This window comes from Callorhinchus milii, unplaced genomic scaffold, assembly GCF_018977255.1.
Source record: "Callorhinchus milii isolate IMCB2004 unplaced genomic scaffold, IMCB_Cmil_1.0 Scaffold3, whole genome shotgun sequence".
Classification (NCBI taxonomy): Eukaryota; Metazoa; Chordata; class Chondrichthyes; order Chimaeriformes; family Callorhinchidae; genus Callorhinchus; species Callorhinchus milii.
In genome coordinates, this window is record NW_024704744.1 from 5,283,654 (window position 1) to 5,309,321 (window position 25,668).

The 25,668-nt window shown below is 43.4% G+C and overlaps 1 protein-coding gene across 1 annotated transcript in view; it reads left to right on the forward strand.

The window, feature by feature from the left end:
• The first annotated feature begins 221 nt into the window (after positions 1–221).
• eys (eyes shut homolog) overlaps positions 222–25,668 on the forward strand; it is a 528,873-nt gene continuing 503,426 nt past the window's right edge. The window contains exon 1 of the mRNA XM_042332751.1: positions 222–1,029. Within this exon, the coding sequence (XP_042188685.1) occupies positions 222–1,029 (808 nt within the window). The remainder of the gene's footprint in view (positions 1,030–25,668) is intronic.

Sequence of the window (25,668 nt, forward strand, 5' to 3'; positions counted from 1 at the left end):
CTCTCCTCTTCTTTCCTCAGGCTCACTTCGATGCTGAAGGTGCGTTTGACACAACGGTTTTCTGGAGAGCACAACGAAGGGAAGTGCGTCGTGTTCCAAGTTCCTGGGTTGAGGGGAGTGCCGAAGAGAAGGATTCCAAGCTCACGGAGAGCCCCGCTGCTTCTCCCTGGAGCACGTGGGAAATCAGTGGCTGAGATCTCGGATTGTGCTGAGTGTAGATCATGTCGGTGTGCCGTGCCTCCGGTGCAATCCTTGTCACCGCTCCTCCCTTCCGCGTTGCAGCTGCACTATCTGTGTTGCTCGCGTCACTCGTCTGCACAGCGAGCGGGCAAACAGTTTGCCGGAGAGACAAATTCTCCGAGTGGCGCTCCCATCCGGAGGACATCACCGTGAAGTGGGCGCTCAGTCGGAACATTTGCTCCGACTTTCACGCGGAATGCTGGTACTTTGGCCCCGATGACCAGAGGGGAGTCGCCGAAGCCAATCAGGCCCTGAACTTGGCCCAAAACTGCCCTCTGGAGCTGCAGGTCGGAGACGGTCTATTCATTTCACCGGATCTGTCTCTGGAAACACGTGGAGTGAACTTGGCTAATGTGTCCGGGGCAGAATTCGGCAGCTGCTCTCACACAGGGAGTCCTGCCAGCCAGCTGCTGTTTGGGGGTAAGGTCAAAGCCACCAGCCAGGTCCACCCCAAGTGGTTGACCGCAGGCACACACCTGTTTGCGGAGGTCCGCGATGAGGGAGCTCCGCTGTGTACCTTTGGTCTCCGGCTCAACGTGACTGTCAAAGCGCATCTCTGTGGGACATCCAACACAGCGGAGCCTCTCTGCTCGGGCCACGGAGTGTGTCTAACCAGACCCGGGGAGGCAGGTTACTATTGCCGCTGTGAGGAGCCGTACGCAGGAGACCTCTGTCAAGAGTACGATGCCTGCCACTGGAGGCCGTGTCTGAACCGTGGCATCTGTACAGACAAGAACGAAGGAGCTGGTGGGAGAGGATATCGCTGTGACTGCCCAGCGCAGTATTCAGGTACACGTCTGTAGAATCAAAGAAATTTGCAGCACAGAGCAAGGCCATTCAGCCATCGATTCTCTTCTGACTGTTTTAAAAATAATAATGTTAATAATAATCCTTGCATTTGATATAGCGCCTTATTATGTGGCTGAGACATCTCAAAGCGCTTCACAGAATACACTGTAAAGTGGATTGACTGTACATTTTGTGGCTGACACCTGGCAGCCAATTGTGCACAGCAGCGTCCCACAAACAGTCGTGGATTGATTGTCAATTTTTTTTGAGAGCGATTATTACTGCCGGAAAGCAATTCGCCAATCGATTAACAACCGGGTTCCTACTCACTGCTAGGTAAACAAAGGCGTGTGGAGTAAGGAAACTTGCCTAAGGTTTTGCCCTGCCCGGGAATGGAATCCTCAGCCTCTAATAATAATAATAATAATCCTTGCATTTGATATAGCGCTTTTCACGTCAGGAGGACGTCCCAAAGCGCTTCACAGAACACACTGTAAAGTGAATTGACTGTATATTTGTGGGCGAACGCGGCAGCCAATTGCGCACAGCAATGTCCCACAAACAGTCGTAGATTGAAAATGACCAATTTAATTATTGTTTTTGGTTTTTTGGAGGGATTATTATTAGGCGTGTGGAGTAAGGAAACTTGCCCAAGGTTTCGCCCTGCCTCTCATTTGCGAAGCGAGTGCTCTAACCAATACACTACAGGCCTCCACATTTCCCCATAACCCTTGTAATTTATTGTCAGGAAGTAGAATTGTCAAGTTTGTTTGACCCCAGAGGTTTCCGCTTTGTCTAACTGGGGAGCATGACCCAGAGGACAAGGCTTACTCTTTGGTTGGACGGGTCTGTCGAAAAGCAGATGCAACACACGAAGCGAAGTGATGTACATCGGAAGGGCTGACAACTGAGCCAACCTGCCGATCTGATGGCATGACCTATAAGTTATTTTCAAATGCTTCTGTCAAAGGGAAGGGACACAGATTTGATAAGTTAAATTCAACATTACTCTGACAGTAATTGATTAGCTGTGATGTTAAAGTTTTTTTGAAAATGAGCCCTGTGTTGATCGCTGATTGTTAAATGTAATGGTTCAGAAATAAGACTTGGCATTTACCTATGCCTCACAGCTTTTATGATAATCAGTTCCCCCTTGTAAGACAACAGTCTGGAGTATTAATGTCAGTGTCAGAGGATTAAGGCTGACAGCAACTTAGAATTCTTATAATTAGGCTGTAAATTCAAGCCCTATGTCGTACTTTGATCCAACAGTCTAGGATGAGACATTACACTGAAATCCCGTCCATACCTGTTCAGGTGGATGTAAAGTTCTCGCGACACCACTGTGAAATCAACCTCTTCGACCATGCTTATGATCACCTCCCCTTCTCCCGAGCACAGCGTCCAACCACACCACTGAGCAGCGCTCCGAGATGCTGTCCTGTGTGAAGAGTCATATTTAATGCAAGTTCTTCTTGTTGAAAGGAAAAGGGTTGTCTTGTGTCTTTGTGGTCCTGGCTATTGTACCCACCCTAGCCCCCACCTCCCCGCCCATGCGCGAAATTGGCATCCACATTCGCCAACAAAACATACAGTCACTACATTTGACAGTATGTCCCGTGAAGCACTTTGAGATATCTGCCCGAATTGAAAGGCTCTCCATCAAATGTAAGGGTTCTTCCTATTATTTTATTGATGTAATTTTTGTTCTATTTTGTAACGTTAAGTACTTTGAAGGCAATTACTCTAGTACTATAAATGTCTCGACGATGTGATAAGGCGCTGTATCGATAGTAAGGATTATTATTATTATGAAGTTGTTGCTGTTGTTTCCACAGGTACCAATTGTTCCGAGGTTGTTGGCCAGTGCAAGCCGCAAGTGTGTCGCTATGGATACTGCCAAAATGTCACGCCGAATACGTTTGTGTGCGAGTGCGACCAAGACCACACAGGTGATACACGTCTCACTCCGAGGTTTCCAAGTTAAAAACCACTACATCCTCCTACAGATATCAGTCTAACTATTACCTGATAAACAGAGGGCCACCTATATCAAACAACTGTGCTGGTGAGAGAGGGGGAGAGAGAACCAGGGTACACTTTAGCTGATCGGCTCTGATACAAAGCACAGCCAGGCTGACACACAAAGACTGATGGAGAAGTGGGAGATGGGGAGGGATGAAGAAGGAGGAATGAGTGGAGGATTGGGAAGGGGAAGGATGGAGAGGGGGGATGGCTGACAAGGGGGAAAGAGGTGAATGATAAAGTGAGGCAGTAGAACAAGAGGACACAGATTTAGAGGTGAAAAGGGCAAGTTCAAGACGGGACAAACACCAGGAAATCTCTCTTTTCTCAGAGGGTATTTAATGACTAGAACAGGTTGGCAGGAAAAGTGTATAGAAGCTTCAGAAGGTGTGTCCTCTAACCTGCAGGGATGATTCATTGTACTAAAACAATTCTGCGCATAGAGGTCAGCAACTAATAAATATAGCATCCACTGTTGCAATCTTTGTGAGCCCTTTATTCTCAAGAGCAATTTCAAAGGTATCATTACTTCTGTGTGCTCAGATTCACAATGTCTCAGTGTAGGCTTTGAACCTCCTTCTCTGAACAGAATTTCACTGAGCACAGACCAACGCCTTGTAGTAAAGCGTTCAGGTCTTGTTTGGTTCTCGGCGCTTCTGTGAAGTCCTGGGGCACCTCCCCGAGCTGAAGGGTCACATCCAAGTTAAGTAAAAATAATAAAAATAATCCGTTCATTTGATTTGGCACCTCACCACATCGTTGAGACGTCTCAAAGCTCTTCACAAAACGTATTGTAAATTGGATTGTCTGTGTATTTTGTGGGTGAAACGCGACAGCCAATTGCGCTCAGCAGTGTCCCACAAACAGTCGTGGTTTGAGTGACAAAGAATGTATATTTTCCTGAAAATACACAGTTAATCCAATACTTTGAATGTGCTTGGGATGTCCTCTGTATGTGAAACCAAATCTAAATGTAAACTGCATTTTAATTGTACCCCATAAAGCTCAGTAAACAACGACGACAACTTGCATTTATATAGCGCCCCTCACGCAAGGTGTTGTCTCAGAATGCTCGAGCCTGATGCCGAGCCAGTGGGTGGTGGGGGGGTGAACCTAAATATAGTCGAAGAGGATTAATATCAATAATGAATAGAAACAAGACGTGCTTTTTTTCCTGTCAATATATTTGGCCACTTTCTTGTGCTTGCTTACAATGGGAAGCTCAGTAAAGTAACCAACATGTGGGAAATGACTCAGATGTTCAGATTCTAGGCGTCACATCTGTGGAGGAGGGCAAATCAATCGATGCACATTGCATCTGTAGAGGAGATGACGTCAACTCATACCCAATTGTAATATGTGTGCATGTGTGTGTGTTTTGTTTCATTTACAAATAGTAGGGAACTTTCTTTGAGCTGATAGACAAGGACAATGCAACGCATTTGACTGTAGGATGTGATTTGGCACAATTGCCACAATGCTTTATCTTCAACGAGATGCAAATGCTGCGTTCACTGACATTGGGTGAATTTGTGCATCAATTTGCCTTTCAGCGTGAGTTGGCATTTGGGCAGGATACAAGGCTGGGATGAATGGGGGCTAATTTGTTAAATGCATAAAAGGAATTATAAATAGGGCATGTGAAGAGTGAACCCTGCATTGCACCTTTCCTATTGCTTTTATGTCCTTCCTATAATGAGGTGCCAAAAGCTATTTACAATACCATTCAACCATAGGCTAACTAAAATATTATTATTAGTGCAATCCTATAGTATATTGGTTGGAGCACTCGTCTCGCAAGCGAAAGGACCTGTGTTCGATTCCCTGGCAGAGTGAAATAGTAAGCAAGTTTCTTTACCACACTCACCTATGTTTACCCAGCAGTAAGTATGAATCCAGTTGTTAGTCGATTGGCAGGTCACTTTTCCAGGGGTAATAATCCCTTCAAAAATGTATTTTGAAAAAAAATGTGGGCAATCAATCCACGAGTTTCTGTGGGACACTGCTATGCGCAATTGGATGCTGTGTTTCCCCCACAAAATATATAGTCAATTCATTTTACAGTACATTCTGTGAAGCACTTTGAGATGTCTCACTCATGTATAAGGCGCTATATCAAAACAAGGACTATTATTAATCTAAACCCAGCTCATGTTCCCTATTATTTGGTGAACAATCCATTGCTTGGTGAATTCCGCTTCACAATGATAGGAATAGTTGACATTGAAGGATCTAAAAGCGACGTTGCTGTGAATATTTGGTCACCACAAACCAGTTATCCCTGTGGTAACTGATATCTCCTGCTTAACACCTAAAAGAGAGAAAGATGGTCAGGCCCTATTTGAAGGATTTTGTTCCTGGAAAGCGATCTGCTAATCGACTAACAACTGGGTTCCGACTTATTGCTTAGTAAGCAGAGGCATGTGGAGTGTGGAAATTTGCCTAAGGTTTGTTCCCGCCCAGGAATCAAACCCCAGGTTCTCTCGCTTGCCAGGTGAGTGCTCTAACCCGTACCCGACAATACTTCACACTCGAATAATATTCGCTTAAACCAGCACTTCACAATCGTGCATTGGTTTCCCAACGCATGATGCCACCAATTCAGTCTCACTAATTCAGGATCTCAACAGATGCTATCATTTTTCAGATGGAGAAAACTTGGAGGAAACATCTGCCCCACTTGATCCCAAGGCCGAATACCCAGTAGCTATTATTTGTTCGTGTCACAATAGATAGTTCCTAAGGGAGTTTTCCTGCACCAGAAGGGAAAATGGCATTCGGAATTCATAAATACACCAATTCCTTTTAAGCTGGTTCCGCAATTTTGTTTGGATGTTTTGTTGAATGAACCGCCGTGAGAAACAGATGAGCATCTGCGCACGCTATGTGCCCAACACGGGAGCGCACCCTGCAGCTGACACCTGCAGCAATTAGCCACATTGCACGCTGCAAGTCACTGCAGGCTCTGACAAATGGGCTGTCTTTGATCGTAGGATCATTCGTGCATTGTTACAGCACAGAAACAGGCCACTCAGCCCATCAAGCCTGAGTCGGTATTTTTCTCGCACATGGGACCCCGAAACTAATCCCATTTTCCTGTTCGCAAAAGCAAGGTTATTTCCTTTTCTGAAGTCCATCTGCCTTACCTCCGCTCTCTGTTCTTTCAAAACCCATCCAAAGACCTATCTCTTTAGCTGCAATTTGAATCACCTTTCCCCCTTCTCCCAGCTTTGCACCCTGCTCCATCTTTATAAAACACTTTGAGACATTATCCCCACATGAGAGATGCTGTATACATGCACAGAATTGTTGTATTGATCTTGCACACGATTCCCTCCTTTCCCTAACCAAAGTCCCATCTGTGCCTGTTCAAGTAGACGTTAAAGATCCCATGATATCACTTGAACAGGGAAGGGAGTCTTTCCTGCTATCCTGGCAAACAATACCCCAGACAATATCTGTCACTCACTCAACAGCTCTTTGTGGGTGATTACTGTGCCAAACTGTCTGCCTCGTTTCGCCCACAAAAATACACAGTTACTCCACTCTACAGTATATCAATTGCTTCGAGTTGTAATCTTGACATGAATAATATCATTATTATTGTTATAATATAATAATAATCCTAATAATCCTTGCATTTGATAAAGCGCCTGTTCACATCTTTGAGGGGCCTCAAAGCGCTTCACAGAATACACTGTAAAATGAATTGACGGTGCTGTAGGTAACTTTTTCTGCTGTTTTGGTATATCTGGATCAATTTTATCAATCCCATTAAAAACCTTGTGTGCCACTATATACCATTCCTCTGTGACATCTCTTTTCAAGGTTTAGACATTCCAACCTGTTCATTGCTCACTCCTCTGACAGTGGGTATCATCCCTCATTGTTCACTCAACAAATAAATGGAATCATTTTCGGAATTAAAACTGAGTATTGACCATAGAGCCAAAGAAATTTATAGCACAGAAGAAGGCCATTTGGCCCATCATAACTGTGTCGGCTCTTTTGAGATTTAAGAGTTACTTATTCCATTTTTTTAATATAACATTACATAGACTGTACAACACAGAAACAAGTCTCTCAACCCAACCAGTCTGTGCCGGTGCTTGTACTCCACCTGAGTCTTCACCCGTTCCTTACTCCCTCCCACATCCTTCTATTCCCCTCTCCCACATGTGAAGGTCTAACTTCCTCTTGAATCATCTACACTATCTGTTTCAACTGCCGGTTCAAGCAGTGAATTCCACAATCTCACTATCCTTTGTGTGAAGTAGTTCCTCCTAAATTCTCCATTAGATCCCCCTCGTCGCTGTCTTATACTTGTGGCCATAGTTACAGAATCCCCAAACAGCCTATTTATGTTAACCTTATTGAAGCCTTCATCATTTTAAACACCCCGATTAGGTTCCCTCTTAAAGGTCTCCTCTTTAGCAAAGAAAGCTGGTATTCTATCATTTAGATAAAGCCATATTACCATTACATCAGCTCAGGTATGTGGGTATATTTGCATCACTGCTGGTGAATTGAACACTGTTTATTCTCTTTTTAACTCACATCTGTGATTTCTTTGCTGTTGGATACATTTTGTCTCCATGGGCAACAATGAACTGAACAGCCTCCTTCTGTTCCTGCGCTCCTCATCAGCTTCCTTCAGAGCAACACTGTGTGCAATTCTACATTAAATGCTTATAATGAGTCTATCATAAAGGACTGAAATAGCAGAGCATCTTGAGGGGGAGCATACAATTAAAAGCAGCCAGCGTGAATTTATGAAAGTGAAGGTCATGCTTGATCAACCTTATCAAACTCTTTGAAGCAACATATAAAGTAGATACAGGAAATGTAGTGGATGTGCTCGATATGGACTTCCTCTGATAAGGTGCCACATGAGGGACTCATTGCTAAAGTCAGGATATGCGGAGTCATGGGAGAGACAGCAGAAAGATTGAGAGATAGCTAGAAAATTGGAAACAAAGAGTTCGAGTAAATGTACTTCTCAGCTGCTCGGCTCAGCTCAGTATGAAGCAACATTTAAAAAAAATTAGTTTTAAAAGTAGAAGTTAAAAAAAAGTAATATTATTCCAAAACTCTGGAACACTTTTCCTCTGTCCCTCCACCTTGTCCTCTCCTTCCCATCTTATAATAATAAGTAATAATAATTATAATCCTTACATTTGATATAGCCCATTTATCATGTCTTCTAGACGTCTCAAAGCACTTCACAGAATAGACTGCAAGGTGAATTGACTGTATATTTGTGGGCAAAATATGGCAGCCAATTGCACACAGCAGTGTCCCACAAACTGTCGTGGATGGAAGTGACCAATTTTTATTTTTGAAGGATTATTATCAGGCGTGTGGAGTAAGGAAACTTGCCCAAGGTTTCGCCCTGCCGGGAATCGAACCCAGGTCTCTCACTTGCGAGGCGAGTTGTTGAGTGCTCTAACCACTAAGCTACAGGACTATAAACATGGCTATTAAATAATATCTGCTTTAAATAAAGATCGCATTGGAGGAAAGAGAAGAAATGGGTAGTGAAAGGGGAAATAACCTGGCCTGCAGCCTCAGTTCATTCAGAATTTCAAATATTTTATTGTTTTAATTTAACCTAATATTTTCTAATAACAGTCATAATATGCAGAAAGACGCAATGGACAGTCTCGACCTTTACTAAAGGCCTTTACTGAAGACCTTCCTCTTTGACTGTACTTACTGTCCCCCAGTTTGGCATCGTGCTCTACCACCATCAAGCACTCTGGGATGCTACCCTACATGAGGGATGCTATATAAATGCAAGTTATTGTTGTCGTTAGAGGTAACATGTATTGTGCGCAGTACTGGTCACTAAATTTCATAAAGGATATTGAAGCATTGGAGATACAATACAATTAAAAATTACATTTGTATAGCGTCTTTCACGTCGGGAGGACATCCCAAGGCACTGTGACATTGTTGATTTATTAGGATGTTATTAGGCATGAGTGGGTACAACTATCCAGATAGATTGGACAGTTTGGAGCTTTACTCTCTGAAATGAGATGAATGAGAGGGCACTTGGAGAGGTGTTTAAGGAAATGAAAGAATTTGATAAGTGAGTGACCAATTTTATTTGGGGGATTGTTGGCCAGGACACTGGAAGAGAGAAGAGAGAAACTCCCTTCTCTTTTCAAAGAGTTCCACAGGATCTTTAAGATCAACCTCAAACAGGCCTCGGTTTAACAACTCACCAGACAGAATTTCTGACAGAAGAGAGGATGCACTACATTCGAGAACAATCTTTGAGGGACCTCCCTGGGATACTTGCTACTGAAATGTACCTTGTATAGAGAGAAAGAGAGAGAGAGAGAAAAAGAAAGAAAGAAAGAAAGAAAGAAAGAAAGAAAGAAAGAAAGAAAGAAAGAAAGAAAGAAAGAAAGAAAGAAAGAAAGAAAGAAAGAAAGAAAGAAAGAAAGAAAGAAAGAAAGAAAGAAAGAAAGAAAGAAAGAAAGAAAGAAAATCGCTTACTACATAAGACCAGGGAACACTCGAAAAAAAGCTCAGTAGTTATTAAAAACAATGAAGCACTACAGTGTAATACAATATACATTTATATAACCCCTTTCATGTGGGGAGGATGTCTCAAAGCGCTTGAATATTTCGCAATGCTGACCTGCAGCCCTTTTATCCCTGGATTTCTTAATGATGGTGAGGCTAGGTGCCTCAGTGCCCAAGATTAAAGGGAAAAATAACATTCTTCAGAATAATGTTCTTTCATTTCATAAATACCAGGTATTTGGCTGCGCCTGATATTTCCATCTCTCACACGATTTGAACCCTGTGCTTTTGTACTCTCCCCTCCCCTCCATTTGCGTTCTGATCTCTGTGAGTCTCGGTATTTGGAGAAGGAGCTTTGTACATATTTGTACCATAATAATTGATGCGCTGCTCCTGGGAAAGGAAACTACATGGTACAGGTACAATGGGAAATCCCCACACCATTCGTTCTGAGTGTATTTTTTTGCCTTTACGTGTATATAAGGCACTCCTAACGCCAGTTTAATTATTTTGCTAGCGCCTGCGGGATCAGTAGGTTGTGTGTTAGACAGTTGTGGGTTGAAGCCCCATATTGGGACTTTGAGCTTGTGGTTCAGACTGACACTCCAGTGCAGTGCTGGAGGTGCGCTGCATTGTTGGTGCCATCCTTCAGATTAATCGTTAAGGCAAGGTTGCGGATTGCAAAGCATTAATCACTAATTAAGCATTAAACCACTGGTCTGCTCTATGTCCCCGTTCCTGCCCTGCCCAGCCCACAATTGGTGGACGGGCCTTCATCTTCTGCCCCCACCCTCTGAAACTTGCCCTCTCTCTTGCCTAACTCAAGGCCCATCTCAAGACCTTTGATGATGCCTTCGGCCATAATCCCACCCCCACCCACCCTACCCTCCACCCCTCTTGATTCCAACCCCCCCAAGCTCATGTGCTAAACCTTAACTGTCCAGCAACTTGGGATGTCCTTCCAATGTGAAAGGCGCTTTATAAATGTAATTTGTTGCTGTTGTTGTCCGATCTGCCTCTCCTTCATCAAAGGTCCCATGACACTGGGCACAATGTGGCAGCCAGTTCTGCACAGTAATAGCCCACAAACAGCCATGGAGTGAGTGACCAATTTTATTTGTTGCCCAGGACTCCGAGTGCCATGGAATCCTTGAAATCTACCTGAACAGGCAGATGGATCCTTGGTTTAATGTCTCATCCGAAGGACAGCACCTCCAACAACACGGCACATCCCAAGCACTGCAACAGAATGTCAGCTTTATTGAGTTTATGTGATTCAAAGTCCCAATGGGGACTTGAAGACACTAGCTTCTGACTAGCACGAAAGTGCTAACACTGAGCCAAAGTGAGCCAAGTGTATGTTATTGCAGACGAACGCAGCAACCAACTTGCACACAGCAATGTCTCACAAACATTCAATGAGCAATTTTATTCGGGGGACTGTTGGCCAGGACACTGGGAGATACTTCCTGACCCCTACAAAGCGTACAAAACAAATTCATTTGTCATCTTTAAGCTCTTCATCTTCACGACCTCTCTGCAAGACTAAGAATACAATAAAGCGGGTAGCAGTTTAAAAGTAGGTGGGCAATGCAGACAGATTGAATAAATACTGGCCCAGTTGTAATGCTTCATATCTGGAGCTTAAATTCCTGTCACATACTGTTCCAGCTGTGCCTCTCATGCGCTTGGGAGAGAAGGAAATCTTGATGTTAAAGCACAGAAGGATAGAGAGCTTGGCTTTGAGAGAATATTCTTGGGCTTCAATCATTATGGATTCAATGGGAATGAAGAGAATGGAATAAATACTCCTGGCGTAGATATAGCTGTTTGTGGGATGTTACTTATGTAATTCTATCACACTGTTTCTACACTTCACTGTAATCTTCGTGACATGCTTTGAGATGCCCTCCTAGCATAAAAGATGCTGTACCAAATGCAAGGATTAATATATAAATGTGTGTTGTATGTGTTGTAACTGTCTGATAATTTATAATAATAATAATCCTTGCATTTGATACAGCACTTTACATGTCTTCTCCACGTCTCAAAGTGCTTCACAGAATATACTGTAAAGTGAATTAACTGTGTAGTTGTGGGCGAAACATGGCAGCCAAATGCGCGCAACAGTGTCCCACAAACAGTCGTGAATTGAAAACGACCGATTAATTATTGTTTTTGGTTTTGGAGGGATTATTATTAGACGTGTGGAGTAAGGAAACTTGCCCAAGGTTTTGCCCTGCCTGGAATTGAACCCAGGTGTCTTGCTTGCAAGAGGTGAGGTGACCGCCTTAACTTTCCTGTTACACTACATTGTCTCTTGTTCTGCAGGGGAGATTTATAACAAGGCAAACTCTGTTGCATACGGTGAACAATCAGTAGTGTCCTGTAGTGTCGCTTCACAAGCTAGAGGACCCGGGTTCGATTCTCGAGCAGGGCGAAACCTTAGGCAAATTTTCTTACTCCACACGCCCTTGTTTACCTAGCAGTACAACAACAACAAGATTCCATTTATAGAGCGCCTTTCACGTCGGGAGGACGTCCCAAGGCGCTGTACAGTTGGGTCAGGACCCGAGCAGGGGGGAAATGGTCAGGGTGAGGGGAGGGAAGGGAAGGAGCGAGGAGGGGGTAGAGAGTCGAGAGGGGAGCTGAAGGCACGGTCAAAGAGAAAGGTCTTGAGACCGGCCTTGAAGGAGGAAAGGGAGGAGGTGGCGAAGGCACTGGGGATAGAGTTCCAGAGCCTAGGGACTGAGAGGCTGAAGGCCCGGCCACCAATGGTAGGGCGGTTGGGGCGGTAAGTAGGAACCCAGCTTTATTCGATTGGCAGATCCCTTTCTGGGGTTAATAATCCCTTCATAATAATAACAATCCACGACTGTTCGTGGCATTTGCAGCAGTGAAGTGGAATCAATGCTTTATCAGCCCTGCAAGCCATCACCATCTTGTGGTCGATAGAGGAGATGCAACGCCTATTTCTCTGTGTTTTTGTGGAGAGGATTGATTGTCGACCCGTCTTTATTTACCTCGCGATGAAACCCTGCCATTTCGAACACAATAACCGAAGGCGCTCTGCATTTGATAGTCTAAGAGCTGAGGCGAATTTAAGTGCAGTATAAGGAGTGCACAATAACTCACAGCACAATTGCCTTGCAAGGAGCCAGCCTGCATGTAGAGGCACTAAATATTTGAAAAGAACCAGGCCGGGAAAATGCTATCTGGATTTCAATAAATCCGTGCTGTGAAACTGGTGTTGGAAAAAATGTTATTAAAGATGAAGGGTTGCACTATTGAATCTGCTCCTCCGAGAGTTAGTCTGTCTGGCCTCACAAATCGGCGATGAGCATCTTTAATAATAATAATAATAATCCTTGCATTTGATACAGCGCTTTTCACGTCTTCTCGACGTCTCAAAGCGCTTCACAGAATATACTGTAAAGTGAATTGACTGCATATTTGTGGGCGAACGCGGCAGCCAATTGTGCACAGCAATGTCCCACAAACAGTCATGGATTGAAAATGACCAATTTATTATTGTTTTGTTTTGGAGGGATTATTGTTAGGCATGTGGAGTAAGGAAACTTGCCCAAGGTTTCGCTCTGCCTGGATATGCTCAATGTGTTAAAGATCTCAGATCTGCACTCATATTGCCCCACACAATGTCAAAGCAGCATCTATTGAAGAACTACAGCAGGTTCGGGGAATTGTGCAATTTCCCTGATCAACTGTTAGACCTCAGTAACAAGAGATACCAGGATCAGTAAGCTAGTTGCAGAATCAATCAGGATGTTTCAAAGGGATAGATATATAATAATAGAATTCCGCATCTCCAGCACCAATCCATTGACACTTTTCCTGCCCTCGCCTTTTTTTGTGCTGGGTGGACGGGTTGGAAATGGACTCAGCTGTGATTCAATAATCTGCGGAAACTCAGGCTCCAGAATGGTCAGCAAGACAAGGTAGTGAACTCTCGCCAATGTGCTGTGAGCTTATCAAAAATTTATACAATTGGCTGCTGTGTTTAATCTACTTTAAAATATATACTGTGAAGCGCTTTGAGACGTCTCAACGACGTGATAAGGCTCTATATCAAATGCAAGGATTATTATTATCCACCTGCATTCTCTGCAACTCCCCGAGTCTCTCTGACTCGCTCCCTTCATCGCCTCATTCAAGATCTGCCTGTAGGCCGCTTTGCTTTTGCTCTTCTTTCTCCTCCCTCCTCTTTTCTCCTATCTGCGGATCAGTTGCCAAACCAAACCAAGCGACGTCCTCCTGACGTGAAAGGCGCTAGACAATAACAATAATAAATTGGTCATTTTCAATCTACGACTGTTTGTGGGACATTGCTGTGCGCAATTGGCTGCCGCGTTCGCCCACAAAATATAAAGTCAATTCACTTTACAGTATATTCTGGGAAGCGCTTTGAGATGTCTCGAAGACGTGATAAGTTGCTGTATTCAATGCAAGGATTATTATGATAATAATTTCTTGTTGCTATTGCAACACTTTCCCAAATGATGCATTGTGGTGTCACCTTAGAGTATGTAATACCAAGTCCGGACAAAGGCCAAGAGTGCGACCACTGCCAGGCTGCCAGTCAATTCACTTTACAATGTGTTCTGTGAAGCGCTTTGGGACGTTCTCCCGACGTGAAAAGCGCTATATCAAATGCAAGGATTATTATTATTATTATTATTATCATAAATGCAAATTTGTATTTGTTGTACTCATCTGTTGAACAGGCTCCCTTGAGAAATGGTGGTAGCAGAAAGTGTCCATCCTTTCCAAAGCAAATCAGATAGATTTCTGTAAAGCAAATAATATTTCTGGATACAATAGATAGTTTGGGACATAACATGTCCAAGTAACTGCCAGGATGGTGGAAGGCGAACTGGATGAACCTTGGTCTTCTTTCGTCTAGCAATTCTTATGTTCTTATCCCCGGCATGTGTCTCCACCTTCAGGAGAATTGGGGGATGGGGGTGGGGATGAGCGGGGTGGGGAGCTGTGGGAGGATGAAATTGATAAATAAAGTAATTACAGAAGTCTCAGGCAATTTGTTTGTAAAAGGTCGTGTAAAACCGTCTTTATTAGCAAATTGAATTGTGTTTCATGGGAATATTTGATGCCAGTTCTTGTTACCAACACGTGTCTCGAGCTGGTTATTAGGGTGACATGTCTCATCTTCAATTTTAGGATCCAGCGGTGATCTCATTGCTGAAGGCCTTTGTAATTTAATCCTTCTGATATTTCTCTCTCTCTCTCTCTCTCTCTCTCTCTCTGTGCTCAGAATGGGTCTGAGATTGATGGTGTTATGTCATGTCTTTAAATGCTGTAGTCACTGTGAAATAAAATCATGGCGGATGCACGCAGAGGCTGGTAGGCGACGCAAATTAAAATCACAGAGTTAAAGAGAAGTTAGATCCATTCATTCCATGTGTGACAGCCTGGCAGTGGTCGCACTCTTGGCCTTTGTCCGGACTTGGTATTACATACTCTAAGGTGACACCACAATGCATCATTTGGGAAAGTGTTGCAATAGCAACAAGAAATTATCATCATAATAATCCTTGCATTGAATACAGCAACTTATCACGTCTTCGAGACGTCTCAAAGCGCTTCCCAGAATATACTGTAAAGTGAATTGACTTTATATTTTGTGGGCGAAACGCGGCAGCCATTTGCGGATAGCAATGTCCCACAAACAGTCGTAAATTGAATAACCAAATTATTATTATTATTGTATTTTAAAATAAAGTTTGAAGGGTTTATTATCCCCAGAAAAGCGATTTGACAATTAATTAACAACCAGGTTAAACAGAAGAGTAAGGAAACTGGCTTACCGTTTCGTCTTGTCTGTGTATTTGTACAGCGAATTTCAAGTCGAGAGGATGTCCCAAGGCGTTGGACAGTCAAGGATTTGCTCCCGAGCTGGGGGTGGGGATCAGGAGGGGTGGAGGGCATGGCGGGTAGGGGTGGAGGGTGCTCGAAGGCGTGGTCACACAAATAACATGTAAAATATAATGATTCTGAATTTGAAGGTGAACATAGCAACCAATTTCCCCACAGCAATGTACCACAAACAGACTTCAAGGAAACAATAAATTTTTCTGCATGACTGTCGAACAGGACACTGGGAGAAACTCTTCTTCTAGCATCATGTATTATGGGATCTTTAACATTCAGCTGAACAAGCAGAAGGGGCTTTTGCTTTAATGTTTCATGCGAAGGAAGGCATCTCCAATAATCCAGGGCTCTCTTCCCTCCTCTCCCTCCCCCCCCAGACCTATCAGCAAGGACTGTAAGCGGCAGACTGGACTGTCAGCTCAAAGTCCCGACATGTGGCTTGAACCCACAACCTCCTGTCTGGCAGAAATGATGCTACCAACTGTGCCAGGCTGGAATCTCAGGTTGAATGCTCATTAGGCCTAAGTCAGTAGCATATGTACTTCTGAACAATTAGCAATGTTGTGATTGATGTCAAAGGGGCTCCAAAAACCACACACACAGATACCCACACGCACAGATACACACGTACAGACACATACACACACAGATAGATACACACGTACAGACACACACAGATACACACGGACAGACAGACAGATAGATAGATAATAATAATAATAATCCTTGCATTTGATATAGCGCTTTTCACATCGGGAGGAGGTCCCAAAGCGCTTCACAGAACACACTGTAAAGTGAATTGGCTGTATATTTGTGGGCGAACGCAGCAGCCAATTGCACACAGCAATGTCCCACAAACAGTCGTAGATTGAATATGACCATTTATTGTTTTTTTTGGTTTGGAGGGATTATTGTTAGGCTCTGTGTTAATATCAGACTATATAGAGGTGCTCACTGTCAATATCAGACTATATAGAGGTGCTCACTGTTAATATCAGACTATATAGAGGTGCTCACTGTTAATATCAGACTATATAGAGGCTCTCACTGTTAAAATCAGACTATATAGAGGTTCTCACTGTTAATCTCAGACTATATACAGGTTCTCACTGTTAATGTCAGACTACATAGAGGCTCTCACTGTTAATATCAGACTATATACAGGTTCTTACTGTTAATATCAGACTATATAGAGGTGCTCACTGTTAATATCAGACTATATGGAGGTGCTCACTGCTAAAATCAGACTATATAGAGGTTCTCACTGTTAATATCAGACTATATAGAGGCTCTCACTGTTAATATCAGACTATATACAGGTTCTCACTGTTAATATCAGACTATATAGAGGCTCTCACTGTTAATATCAGACTATATACAGGTTCTACTGTTAATTTCAGACTATATTTAGGTGCTCACTGTTAATATCAGACTATATAGAGGTTATCACTGTTAATATCAGACTATATAGAGGCTCTCACTGTTAATATCAGACCATATAGAAGGTCTCACTGTTAAATCAGACTATATACAGGTTCTTACTGTTAATATCAGACTATATACAGGTTCTCACTGTTAATATCAGACTATATAGAGGTGCTCACTGTTAATATCAGACTATATAGAGGTTCTTACTGTTAATATCAGACTATATAGAGGTTCTCACTGTTAATATCAGACTATATAGAGGCTCTCACTGTTAATCTCAGACTATATACAGGTTCTCACTGTTAATGTCAGACTACATAGAGGTTCTCACTGTTAAAATCAGACTATATAGAGGTGCTCACTGTTAATATCAGACTATATAGAGGTTCTCACTGTTAATATCAGCTATATAGAGGTTCTCACTGTTAATATGTCCCACAAACAGTCGTAGATTGAAAATGACCAATTTATTATTGTTTTTGGTTTTGGAGGGATTATTGTTAGGTGTGTGGAGTAAGGAAATTGCCCAAGGTTTCGCCCTCTGCCTGGAATTGAACTTGGGTCTCTCGCTTGCAAAGCGAGTGCTCTAACCACTGAGCTACAGGACTCCACATAGATATATTTCTCTCCGTTTTCCTTTTTGCCCACCACAACTTAAAGATTCAGTGGTTTTGAAGTAATTACAGCGCTTTTCAGCAAGTGTGCAAAAAGAGATGCTTGCACGTCACATTGAGATATATAATTTGTCATCCATATCTCCTGCCCGGCCCACCCCACCATCAGCAGGTCAGGCAGCATCTATGGAGAAAGAAAAGTGAGTCAACGTTTCGGGTCCATCATCAGAACTGGGGCATGTTGGGAGGGAGAGGCTTTTAAGGGCTAACAGATGGAGGGTCGTGGACCCGAAACTTTCTCACTTTCCATTCTCCATAGATGCTGCCTGACCTGCTGAGTGATCCCAGCGACTTCTGTTTTTGTTTCAGATTTCCAGTATCTGCAGTAATTTGCGTTTTATACAATAAGTAATAATCCTTGCATTTAATGAAACTCCTTTCACATCAGGAGGGCATTTCAAAATGCTTCACAGGATTTACCTCCACGACCTTGCTTCTCCCCAACCTCTGTGACCTGCTAAGCCCCTATCAACTTGTCCGCTCCCTCCGCTCAGCGGGATATGGCTGCCCCATGTCCCCCACCTGACCACCCTACCATCAGCTGTCGGGCCTTCAGTCTCTTTGCCCCCACCCTCTGGAACTCCATCCCACAGTCCCCTTATTTTTCTCTCTCCCTTGCTTCTTTCAAGGCTAATCTCAAGACTCTCTTCTCTGACCCTGCCTTCGGTCACCCTTGTATGCCCAACCTCCCTGCGCTCCACCTTCCCTGCCCTCCAGCCTCACTGCCCTCCACCCAACCCCATCCCAACCCCAGCTCGGGTACTCATCCTTGACTGTCCAACACTTTGAGACATCCTCCCAATGTGAAAGGCGCTATGAAATGCAATTTGTTATTGTTGTTCCATAGCTAATGGAGCTTCCTGGAGTGGATCAGAATCGAAAGTGACATCCTGTACTGTATCCTGTGTCCTTCTACTGTAATTGAATCTTACAGAAAATCAGTAATTGGAAGTTACAGTACTAGAGTTTGTACATTTTGTGTTGGAACATACTTCTAACTGAAGTATTTGTTGAGATTCCTTTGTTGGCTTTTTTTTGTGATGCTGATGCACAATTTTTATGTATCAATAAGAAGACCGTTGTTCTTTCACAGCTTTCCCAGGTGTCCATATGTTCAGTGATTGTGGATGAGAAAAGGATAGCTCAATGTTGATGTCTTGTGGCATCTATGCATTGATGAGGTGTCAGCTTGGTTCAGCTGGTTGGACTCTATCCTATGGATCAGGAATGAGTGTTGTTCAAGCTCCTACATGGGTAATTGAGCTCATGGTCTGGGGGAAGTGGAGGAAATGTTGCATTGTTGGAGATGCCATCTTTAAGTTAAATTCAGAAGGTAACATAACATAACATGTAGAAGCAGGAGTAGGCCATTTGGCCCTTCGAATCTGCCCATCCATTCAATCATGGCTGATCTTCTAATCTAACTCCAGCTAATAACCTAAGATCTGATGGGCTGAAGGGTCTTCTTCGTTCAACCCAAACTTGTGATCTTGTGAAGCCAACTTTCTCTTTTTCAGATGGTCATGGCACGAGTTGAACACAGGTCAAAAATTATCTGATTGATCGTTCATATCATGGGTGAACCTCACTGTGACAGAAATTGGGTGCACCCCTTAATTACAATTACCCAATCACTACAGATGTCAGCAGTTTACTGTGAATAGCTTCGTGCTTTTATTTCTAGGATCTATAATAATAATAAATAATGATCCTTGCATTTGATATAGATTTTTATTACGTCATTGAGATTTCTCAAAGTGCTTCGCAGGATATAATGTAAAGTGAATTGACTGTATATTTTCTGGGTGAAACAGTAGTGTCCCACAACATGGAGTAAGTGACCAAATTTATTTAGGGGATTGTTGACCAAGAGCCCTAGAGAGAGAAACTTCCTTCTTTTTTTGAACAGTACCACAGGATCTTTAACATCCACCTGAACAGCCAGATGATGCCTCGGTTTAAAATCTCACCCAAAGAACGGATATCAACTGCGAGGATTATTACTTTATTTTAGTTACAATGACTGACTTGATGGCAGGACTCATTGTGAAACTGATAAGCCATCCTGCTTCTGTAAAGTATTAGGATGAACGTCTATCGTGGTTTGCTGTCAATTATATCAATCTGATCCTGTTCCTGTTCTTTTTTTGCACAAGTTTTTCAGTGCAGCCGATGTGCCTGTCTAGATAGTGATAAAGTTCCTATTCATCGAGTGCCAATGTGTCAACCCGGCTAAGCTGATAGCACTCTCACTTTGAATCAGCAGGTTGTGGGTTCAAGTCCTATGTTAGGACTTTGAACTCATAGAGTCAAGGCTGACACTGCAGTGTAGTGGGGTCGTAGGGGGATGGGGGACGAACCCCAGAGTGCGTGATGGGTTAAATGCTGGAGTTAACCGGTTAAAAATGCATAGCTTCCAATTGAAAGCACTGTCTGACAAGCTTTCTTGCTGTTTGTCCAGCTAGGTAAGGGCTTTGGCTTTCAGGGTTAACAGGAGTTGAGTGGGAAGCGTTTCTGCCCCCAATGACTGGTCTGCTCTTCCAAATCGTGCCAATGAGCCAGGCTGGCTGTGCTGTCAATAGCAGACCCGCAAGGCTCAGGAACTGGACTACTGAAACAACCAGAGAGGGCTGAGGGCTGGCTTGATTCTGATGGTCCATTGCCAAACATGTCACCTTGGAGCTCAGCTCACCTCCCATCTCCCAGAAGGATAGTCACTTGTTGGTCATTTGTCACCCAGTGGAGTTACAGCTTAACAGTTCCTGTTAAGGTGCCAGAACAGCAGTGAAATGCAATGTACCAATTTCACAACTCAGTCATTCGCTCTCCACTCGCACTCCCGCCTCTTCACTGTTTAAAACAAATTCAACGTCAGCTATCTGTGGAAAGTTGAAGTGGACTCAATGTCAGCCTCCTCTCTTCAGTACCAAGCGGGGTATTCAACAGCCCCCTGTCGCTGCTCGCTTCCGTTACAACTCATCAAGTACGTTTTCTCAGTTGGAAAATGTTGTGTTTTAATAAAACCATTAGATTGTTTTAAGCATTAATATTCCTGAGTGGGGCTTGGAGCCGAGGTGAGTAGATTGTACAAACTGAAGCACAAGCGAGCTATAGAGCTCAAGAGGAAAGCAGTCAATTAGGGTACTTTACCCTAACACAGACTCCTTCCAGATTGACAGGCTTCGCTTACTTGGCAAAGCCTATTAAATCCCCCCTGGGATTAATGATTCATTAAAGGACTGTACATTGGAAAGGATCTGTTACATACAAAGGTTCCCACAATAACTGCGTACCTGCAAAGCTCACTGAAATTGCGCCTTGGGACGTCCTCCCGACGTGAAAGGCTCCATACAAATGTAATCTCATTGTTGTTTTAATTTTATTTCATGGCATCATTTACATCCCCTCCTCAACAGCTCTATACTTCAGATAGAGATAGTCCCACCTTCATCTCTATTTCAAGATCTATTCATTGACCACAATTTCGATCTTCTTTCCCCTCCACACCTACCCTCGGCTCCTCTCACAGTTCGGGTGTGCAAGTAGGATGGTTAATCACCTTGAAACTCAACTCTTGAAACTCCAGAGGATGTATTAAAAAGCTATGTTATTTCAACTGTGAATTGTCAAATTTCAATGGCAATGGAAGATGCAACAAATTCCGATAAATGAATTCATGCACTTAAACACAAACAAGGAATCTGAGAGCTGATATAAAGGAAAGAAAAGCAATGGATGTAACTTGTTTAATGGCACTTCTTGCAAATAGAAATCTGTGTGATGCAATAAATAGCCTTGCTACAACTGATAGAATGTCTTTCACTGCTTTCTAACTTGTGGTATTAATAATAAGCATAATCCTTGCATTTGATATAGCACCTTATCATGTTGTTGAGACAGAATATATTGTAAAGTTGATTGACAGTATATTTTGTGGGCAAAACGCAGCAGCCAATTGCACACAGCAGTGTCCCACAAACAATTGTGAATTGATTGACCAAATCTTTATGTTGTTGGAGTGATTATTATCTCTGGAAAAGCGATCCTCCAATTGACTAACAACTGGGTTCCTACTTATTGCTAGGCAAACAGAGGCATGTGGAGTAAGGAAACTTGCTCAGCATTTCGCTCTGCCCGTGCATCAAACCTGGGTCTTCTCGCTTGCGAGATGAGCATGCTGACAAGGAATGAAAGACACGAAAGTGGGAGGCACTTCATAGGATTTGATAGTAAGTTTCTCAAGGACCCAGCGTGTCTCTGCTCCATTGCCATGTGACTTGCGGTAATTCCTAACAACATCAAAATTCCATTTGTATAGCGCCTTTCATGTCGGGAGGATGTCCCAAGGCTTGAACAATCAGTGTTTCTGCTCCGAGAAGGGGTCGGAATCGGGGAGGATGGAGAGTAGGGGGGGGAAGGAGGGTGATCGAAGGCACGGTCAAAGAGGAGGGTCTTGAGACGGGTCTTACATAAGAATATAAGAAGATAAGAAATAGGAGCAGGAGTAAGCCATTTGGCCGCTCTAGCCTGCGTCGCCATTCAATAAATTCATGGCTGATCTTTTCTAACTCCACCTACCCGCTTTATCCCCATATTCCTTAATCCCTTTATCCACAAGAAATCTATCAATCTCAGTCTTGAATATGTTCAAAGACTAAGCATCTACAGCCCTTTGGGGTAGATAATTCCATAAGTTCACTACCCTTTGAGTGAAGAAGTTTTTCCTCAACTCAGTGTGAAAGGGCTTACCCCTAATTTTAAGACTGTGACCCCTGGTTATAGTTTCTCCAACTAGAAGGAGGCAAGGGAAAGGGCAAGGCGAAGGATTACCTGGATGGAGTTCCAGACGGTGGGGACAGAATAGCTGAAGGTCCGCTTGCCAAACGGGGAGGTGAAGCAGACCGGAGCCTGCTGAGCGGAGGAAGCGGACAGTTTAGGAGGGGGTTATGAAGTCGCAGAGGTAGGAGGGAGCAAGGCCATGGAAGGCTTTGAAGGTGAGGACCAGCATCTTGAACTGTATCCTGATGGGAAGCCAGAGGAATCAGGCGAGGTTGGAGGTGATAGAGCCATGGAGCTTAATGCAGGAGAGGACACGTGTTGCAGAGTTCTGGATGATCTGAAGCCTATGGATGGAGAAGTCATGGAGGTGGACAAGCAGGAGTTTGCATAGTCAAACCTGGATATGTATATATATGGGTGCGGTGTATGTGTATGCATGTGTATGGGTGTGTGTATGTATGTATGTGGGGTGTCTATGCATGGGTGGGGGTGTATACGTGTGTAGATGTGGAGGATACGTGAATGCCTTCACTCTCTGGCAACCCCCTACCTCTCTGACCTCCTCACTCCCCATTCCACCACCCGGCGCCTCCGCTCAACTGGCACCAGCTTCCTGCTCGTCCCTTTCAACCTCTGCCTCGCCATCGGAGGTCGCACTTTCAGCCATTATGCCCCGAAACTCTAGAACACTCTCCCTCAATCCCTCCGCCTTGCCCCCTCTCTCCCCTTTTTCTAGTCCTACCTGAAAACCTTCCTTCACCGTGCTTATGGCCACCACCCCCCCCTCATCGGCTCGGAGTCAGGCTACACCACTGTAAAGCGCTCTGAGTTGTTACCCTCCATGGAGGGTGCTATATGAGTGCAACTTCTTTTGTTGTTCGATGTTATTATCTTTACTCACAGGTGATTAATTTTAACCCAGAGGGTAATTAACCACTGAAACTGGTTGCCAAAAAGAGTAGTTGAGGCAGGACACTGGATTCATTTGAAAAGCAGCTTGATACTGTGATGGGAAGATGGGAGGGAGGGTGTTCTGCAGAGATGAGATCAGGTGGACCAAAAGGCCTTCTTCATCTAAACCAATTTTGTGAACCTGTGATCTTCTCCCAGAGGGATTTCAGGGGATGGAATGATTTGCCCTGAATAGCTGAGAGTAGAGACAATGGGGGGGAATTTAAAAGGGAAGTTGACAAGCACATGCAGAAAAAGGGTAACAGAGAGTACAGGTATAGAGACGGTAATTGGGATTAGAATGGATGGATTCTTAGAGAAGGAAACAGTGAAAGGAAGATTTGGGTGAAATGACCTCCTGCTGTGTCGTACATCTCTATGGTTCTAATGAGGAAGGATACTTTTTCCATAACAGATAAGATGAAAGGCGACAGAAGATACTGAAAGTTAACTATATCTGAGCATATCAGTCTGTGACATATAGAGGCAAAGGTGAATAAAAGAGCTGTGAATATCAGAATCACGGTAAGTGTGAGGTGTCAGGGGAATTGTCTCTAGCAAATTGAAATGGATAAAGGAATTTGTGTGGCTTTCACAAACACATTTTACAATGCAAGGTGTAAGCAGTTTTAGACATTCTTTTAACCAGAAAAGAACAAGGCAGTTGCACTAACCTGCGGAGACAAACCCAACTCGGGAGCACAGTAAATAGAATTTTCCCAGTGGGGAGCAAATAGACAAGTGAGGCAACAGAGCTTGGATTGGCACAAAGAAATCAGTTGACAGGCACTGACTGTGCCAGGCCAAGTGAAATCTGACTTGTAGCCATTAATTTCCTGCTTGTTCATTTGTCATGTCTGAGATCAAACAAAATTGATGGCCAGAGAAAGTGAATTAGCTGAAACGGCTACACTCGGGGAATTTGAAATCGCATTTAAAAGTTGATGGTCGAGTATTGCAGAGGTCCCACTCCTCCGCAGTAAGTCTCTAATGCAAAGGGTAATGCTTGACCTTGAATAATGCCGGGTCTCAGTCTAGCTCAGCTGGTAGCACTCTCGTCTCTGAGTCAGAAGGTTACGGGTACAAGGCTCATAATCTCAGCTGACCACTTCTGAGGCTTGGGACCTGCTCCCAACGTGAAAGGTGTTATGTATAGATGAGTTTTCTTACTCCACATGTCTCTGTTTACCTAGCAGTAAGTAGGAATCCGTTTGTTAGTCGATTGGCGGATCCATTTCCAGGGGTAATAATCTCTCCGAAAATAATAATAATTTGGTCGCTCAATCAACGATTATTTGTGTGGCACTGCTATGCACAAAAGGCTGCCATGTTTTGCCGACAAACCACAAAGTCACTAGACTTTACAATGTATTCTTTGAAGCGCTTTGAGATCTCAAAGAGATGATAAGGCGCTATATCAAATGCAATGATTATTATTATTATTAATTTGTTGTTGTTGCTGTTGCTGGGGGAATCATCTCATTGTCAAAGGTGCTGTCCTCTGCTGGAGATATTAAACTGAGATAGCGTCTGTAGAATCCTAAGAATTATACAGCACAGAAGGAGATAATTCGTCCCATCGTGTCTGTGCCGGCTTTTTGAAAACATCTATCCAAATCAAATCCCACTCCCCCGCTCTCTCCCTATAGACCTGCAAACTTGTTCTCCCTAAATAATTATCTACTTCTCTCTTAAAAGTTGTTACCAGATCCGCTTCCACCAGCCTTTCAGGCAATGCATTCCAGATCCGAACAACTCGCTGTGTGAAAACATTTCTCCTTACCTCCCCTCTGTTTCTTTTCACAATTATTTTAAATCGGTGTCCTCAGGTTACCGACCCAACCATCAGTGTTTAAGATCCCGTAGCACTATTCGAAAAGAGAAGGGAGTTTCTCCCGGTTACTGACCAATGGATAAAATAGTTCATTCACATTGTGGATGACCGTGAGACGTGGCTTTGTATAAATTGGCCGCTGAGGTCACCTACAAAAAACAGTCACTGCTCTTAAGAGTAAATCCTGTGAAGCAGTTAAAAATATCATTCTGACATGAAAGGCACTATATGAAATGTAACCATTATTATTTTTATTATTATTGTTATTATTATTAATGGATTGAATGGTCTCATTCCACATCCTGTGTGTTATATATTTCTATAACTTTACTTTCTTGGATGCTATACAATTAAATGAACAAGAAAGGTTCCGCTTTAAGTAGAGAATTCCAGGATTGCTACCTATTGGGAACATATGCTGAGGGCTTTCATGCACGAATGGTGCTGTTGATTAAGGGTGTGAATAGCAGGTAACTCAGAATCCTCTCAAGTGTACCAACATTT